The sequence below is a fragment of the Acyrthosiphon pisum genome, chromosome A2 (genome assembly GCF_005508785.2).
Source record: "Acyrthosiphon pisum isolate AL4f chromosome A2, pea_aphid_22Mar2018_4r6ur, whole genome shotgun sequence".
NCBI lineage: Eukaryota > Metazoa > Arthropoda > Insecta > Hemiptera > Aphididae > Acyrthosiphon > Acyrthosiphon pisum.
Window position 1 is genome coordinate 77,489,187 of NC_042495.1, and position 6,662 is coordinate 77,495,848.

The 6,662-nt window shown below is 29.4% G+C and overlaps 1 protein-coding gene across 1 annotated transcript in view; it reads right to left on the reverse strand.

Moving 5' to 3' along the window:
* The window catches only part of LOC100161524 (cytochrome b5 reductase 4), a 5,190-nt gene extending 3,374 nt beyond the window's left edge, over positions 1–1,816 (reverse strand). Inside the window, exons 1-3 of the mRNA XM_001948299.5 lie at positions 1,599–1,816; positions 661–932; positions 385–579 (exon numbers count right to left, since the gene is read on the reverse strand). Of these exons, the coding sequence (XP_001948334.1) occupies positions 385–579; positions 661–932; positions 1,599–1,608 (477 nt within the window). The 5' untranslated portion in view covers positions 1,609–1,816. The remainder of the gene's footprint in view (positions 1–384; positions 580–660; positions 933–1,598) is intronic.
* Positions 1,817–6,662: the final 4,846 nt, after the last annotated feature.

Here is a 6,662-nt window from a genome sequence, read left to right on the forward strand (position 1 = left end):
TCTACAGTCATTCGTTTTAAAGTTACACCAAAACCAAAATCAATTTTCTCGATAACAGATTTTGCGTAAAAATTCCCGTTTTTCCTTAATTTTTCTTTGTTTTTCAGGGCGCATTTGAAAACTATTGGAAAAATTTTACTTTTGACCCCCCAAAGTACCAACTAGATTCACTTTCCTATCAGAAAAGGTACTGTTGAAGAAAATCCAAGCACTTTTACTGTCCTAAAAGGTGATGACAGACACAAAAAAAAAAAAACACACATCATTGTAAAATCAATACATTCATCGTTCCACTCAGAATCTAATATATAATTAAACAAGTAATTGATGGGTGCCATAACTTTTAAATAAAAATATGTCTAACTGTTATGAAAATTTAAGTACCTCAGGATATGGTGTCTTAGTATAAAATACAAAACATAAGAAGCCAAGTTGTTGAAACCAGTCCATGTTCAAATCATTTTCGGAGACATCTGTAGCCGCTTTCAAAATATCAGGCAATTTAAACAATTCTTCATTTACTAATCGGCCAACCACACACTTCTGAAGTATTGATTCGTAATTCACCCAAGCATGTATCTGTTGTTCACAATCTTTCGTAAACAATTTGTTAACAGTTAACAACAATTAAATTGTCTGTTAGTATAGGTCTTTAGTTACCTCTGAAAACAATTTGGTAGCGTCTGTGCCAATTCCTCTTACTAATTCATCAACACCGCCAGGATGGAAGTCCATGTACTGGGTGACATTGTAAACTGTACCACGAATAGCCAACCAAGCATCTGTCCGTTTATTGTGCTTGGCTAATTCTGATTTTGAAATAGATAACATTTTACCACCAACTCCAGTTAAGTCACTTCCAGAGTTGCCTAAACGAATCCAATCCATCAGAGAATGACCAGGTGCAAGTGCCACCTTATTTCTAGTCGTTCCTGGTATTTCAACATAAAACAATAACATTAAATAAATAATAGATATTAAATTAATAACACATTTTCATAGACATAACTGTGATCAAAACCTATGTAATTTTTAAGGAATTATCACTTAAATAGTAATGTGTCAATATTGATAATAAAAAACAATCAGTCATCACAAAAAAATATAATAATAAGTAATAAGTCTGGTTTAAATTAATAACATTAACATTAAATAAACAAAAAAAAATTTGGCAACATTTCCCAGGGAATATTAACAGCCCTTGGACATTTGGAGGATTCACCTCTATATAAGTAAACAGTCTTAATAACATTTGAAAAGCTTAAAAATTAACACTATCAAAGCAAATGACAACTATCAATGTTCAGTTTTAATTTAAAATTCTAATTGCATATCCAAAATATTACTAGTTTTATTATTTGTACCCAGATAAAATACTAATCTCCTAGAATAATATCACTAATTTAGGTACTGTACTCATAACTCATCATGTTATTGTTTCATTGATATTATTTATGAAAAATCATGAAACAATAAGTAGAACATCTTTCCTTCACCACATTCGTATGTTTCAACCAAATAAGTTCCCAAGACACTAACGCAAAAATTAACGAATCAAGTATATAGGTACATGTTATTTATATTAATAATTTACTGACCGGTAGCCATGGTTGAATCCTGTGAGGCTGTGACCGTCAAGTGTCAACACTTAATCGATTCGAACTTACAAGCATGCATATTTGTAATTGAAAAACAAACGTTCGCACGAGTATATTTAAGGAATTAACGATCTGTCAAAAATTACTGCAATCCCTAGTGTGAAGTGTGAAGGCATAGTTAATTATAGTTAATGGCGTAAGAGAAAAAATTCAGTCGATAATATTATCACATCTGTGATTTTGTTAACAGTTAGCAAAAACATGTTATCACCACAGTTTATATTTTTATACTGTCATCTGTGTTATCAGTTTATCACTTTAAATTGACAAAAGTACAAAACCACGAAGAACCATATCGCGACCCTCATGCTAATACCTCTTATCTCAAGTTTTTGAAATTGTTCAGGAGAAACAATAAACTAAATACATTATATATTATATCTATCGATACATCTTTATATCCATATATGTTTCGTGATGAAGACAGACATCTCACATAACTCATAAGAGTTCTGATCACTCAAGAATTCTAGAAGTTCTAATCTTTTTTCTATGAGTTCTATAGTCTTCATGAACAAGACAGATCCAATAGAGAAACTACAAAAACAAATGAGATTGAAAAATAAAATAAAAATACACACGACGGTAGTGACGTACCCAAGATTTTAAAACTGTGGGTCTGCCTTACTTACGAGAGGTCACTGTGTAGTGGGTAGACTGTAGAAACTTCAACCAACTAGGTATTACAAAGTCGCCCAATGCGCTCGAGATTTACCTATTATTAGTTATTTACATCACATTTTGATACCAACATTCAATATAACTATATTACATGATAATATAGTAATAATTGTAAAATTTACTTACAAGCTTTAGTATTAAAGCTATATTAATTAATTAATTGTTATTTGTTGCATTAAAATGTATATTTAATTAAAAAATTTACCTGACATAATTAAATCATTAGAAAGGATTATACATATTTATTATTTTATTTTTATACGTATATTTGTAGTATATTTATTTTATTTTAGTTTTCAATGACCGATTTCATTTTCACAAGAGATATAGAAGGTGGTTCTAAATTCTATACAATAAAAAAGTCAAAAATAATACATTTATACAATTTATATTTTATAATACCTACATGAAAATAATAGTTAAGAACTAGAACATTACAATAATTTTCTGCGCTTTTTCATAAGTGCAAATGTGCTTATTACGTTATCAAAATAAATGGTTTCAGGCGTTTGAGCTATGTTGCTTTCGATGCTCAATATGGCCAAATTTGATAGCCGGTCTTCAGTTATAGTTGAGCGAAGGCATGTTGCACTGCTGACTGGAAGTGTATAAAAAATTGTATACAAAGTATATAAATTTGGATACGAAAAAAGCACGTCTCGTGAACTTCAATACCTACTTCATTTAATTTTAAAGGTACAGTTACTCCAGTTTCAATAGTTTCGTCATACACTGGTTGGTAAACTCGATATAATGAACGGTATTCCACTTCTATATCAATTTCATCTGTCAACTTCATAAAATCGTATATAATATATGTAACATATTTGTACACTTGTGTTTTTCGAATTTAGGTACATTACAAGTTGATAAGTTTAAGCATGATTTCGTACCTGCTATTTTACTTCAATACTCAGTCTTCACGGCTGTATATACCCATACATCGTAATAGCAGATCTTCAATATTTTGATAGGGGGACTTATAAATTGTATAATTTTAATTAATAATACATACATATACTATTATTTTTAATTAGTAAGTAAATTAAATTAATTTGATCATTTAAAACCTTGTTAACCCTAATTTTGTTATTATTTTATAATTTTTATTAGTTAACAATGTAAAATAATTCATTAATTAATCATGTATTTTAAATAACAACAAATAAATATCACCACTGTTTATCTTGTATATAGTGTTCTCATACAAATCAATGTGCTAAGCACCATTTTTTTTTAGTCGGCGATTCGAGCGTTAAAAACGCGTGACAAGGGCGAAAATGATGTGACACCTCGATTCGCATGAGAATTTTGGAAAAAATACAACTAGACCATTTATTTTTACATTTAAGAGGCTTTCAGCGCACTATTTGTTTTCTCTCTCTGGCTCACACGCAACATAGACAAAATGCATTTACGCAAAATCATTTTTTTTATGTGCTTAAGTAATATTAGAGTAAAGTCACCCATGACAAAAAAGATAGAGAATAATACTTTTGAGGGAATGACATATCGATTTGTCTAAATATTGTCTCAAAACAATTTAAACATAATTTAAATTTACAACATTTTTTTATTTATTTTGAAAGTCGAATACAAAGTCAAATAATAATAAAATATAAAATCGATATGTCATTCCCTCAAAAATATTATTCTCTATCTTTTTTGTAATAGGTGACTTTACTCTAAGATTACTTAAACGCATAGAAAAAATGATTTTGACATACTAGTTACCTCATCCATTTCAGAAACCTGAAACACCCTGTATAGTATATAAAATAAATCCAAATATAGCCAATAGCAATATAAAATATAGACATGGTATCAACAAAACGTATTGACAGTCGTGGCCAAAATATCAAATACTAATAACTAATTATACCTAGTATTTTTTGCCACAAACTTCCCAATCGGTATTATTATACCTAAATTAGTAACGAATATTGTAATCTGTGGCTATATTTACTAGTTTTCCGGAAATCGCGAAATCATAATTTATATTTAATTTAATTTGTCTACGGCTCAACGCCCCTATAGCCTACCTATTTTAAACATTTTATTATATCCGTCAACTTTGCAAGTGGTACCTAAATTGTATGTTTGTGATTTGTATAATTGTATCACACTACGACGCACCTCTCATTCATTTTTGTTTCTGTTATTATTATTAATGGAAGGGGGGTGTCATCAAAAGCTATGTCTTTTCAAAACCACTCAACCGAAATTATAAAATAATATAATTGACAATAATAATATTATTATTTTAATATTTTAGAGTTTACTCATATTATTATGCCATAATTCATTTTAATAATATTTTATTTTTGTATCTGAGCTCTTTTTATGTTCTAGTTATAACATACATTATTGAGATCTTTAATAATATTGTTAATATATTACTACGGAATAGAAAATAAATTTACTAAGCTAGCCCCTATAATATTATAACTTATAAGGTTTGTCATACACTCCACATTCATTCATACAAGGCCATAATTTATATAAATAGCACGTAACTCCATAGAAATTACATTTTAAAAAAATAGTAATTATATTTTGTATTTTGTATTTTGTACAAATTACCAGTGGCGTAGCAAAGTATTTTGTATGGGTCCTCGGGCTATGTATACAAATACAATATGTATTTTATTTAAACTTTTATTAATCTTGATAAGATTCTAAGGACAACACAGTGAATCGGGGAGCTTAGCCCCTTTAGCCTCCCTGGCTACGCCACTGAAAATTACAAAATACAAAACTTGCAAGGTACCACAGGACACAGACCACACTACAACAGTAAGTTACAGTTGCAGTTACAGCTGATGTTAAAGTGTACACTGGCGTAGTGGCGTGTGACGACCGACGGACAAGAATACGAGATACGTGAACAGTTTTCCCGGAAAATATCACGATTTAAGATATACATCTTAAATTGTGGTATGTTATCGTTAGATTGCTAAGTAATTAAAAATAAATATAAATCTTATTTTGAGTTCATCACAAACTACTGGTTAAGTGTGCTAATAATTTTACTGGTCAGATCCAGTATTTCAATAACTTCTCCGAACAACGTGGCCCTAGCTTTTTCCAAAAAACTGCGTGAAAATCGGTCCAGATGGTCTAGTACTCTAGTCTGTATGGCGAACACAGGAAGAAAAATTCATTTTTATATTAGTTATATAAAATAATAATCCAATGCTACTATAGATGGCCAATTTTGAATGTGCAAAAATCTAGCGGTTCAGAGAACATACAAGGCAAAACAAATCTAATGTTGACAAATAAGTAGGGTTTGCATTTGAAAAAAAAAAATGCCGTTTTACGTTATTTACAATTAAAAAGTTACAAAATGTTGAGTTTATCGTTATTCAAAATTAAAACGTTATCCAAGATTTGTATTTATCGTTATTTAGAATAATAACGTTATTTTACTCAACATTTTCCAACAATCCAGTAAATAATTTACTACTTAATTTTTTTCAACATCGTTACCAGAAAATTATAATTTATTATTTTATTTATTATTAATATTTAATATTAGTATAAATGGTATTCTATATACCTAACATCTAGGTATTTTATTTACGTTTGAAATTTTAACTAAATAAGTTAATAAGCTAAAAACAAAAAAAACTTTTTAACTTAACTTAAATTTTGCCCACCTTTGCATTTTCAGTACTGGGTTAGAAATTGTTCTACCCGTGATTGCGTTATTTGTTTTAATAATATGTAGCTAATATAAATAAGACGGATTATGTTTTAACAGTATAATATACTTTAACACTCACAAGAGGACCGCAGTAGTAGTCCATTGCATTGACGTATTTAAGATACCGAGACGTATTTTGACGAACCACTAGCTTCATTGCTACGCTCAGAATCTAATATAGTTATGTTATAAGATAAATTTTATAATTTATAAAAATATTTCCTAAAATACATTAATTCATTGATAGTTGATCTTAGATAACTTTTCAACCTTAAAAAGGTTGAAAAAGATCTCTCTGGAGTGGCTGTAGATACTGGCATAGGCGTGCGCAGGGGGGATGCCGGGTATGCCATGGCATCCCCTGCAGGGTTATTATAACCATATAGTTTTTAGTTGTAAATGTTTTGATAATAAATTAGAATCATGAACCTACCGTATCTTACCGTTCAATAATTTCAATATTTTAAATATTTTTTTATATTATTTTCTTATAATGAAATATTGGGAGTCAAATATTAATTTGATTTCATAATTATATTTTCATAATCATCATAGGTATCTAGAAACAGAGGCGTAGTTACGGGGGGGAGGGTTGATTTATTATTCGTACCGTC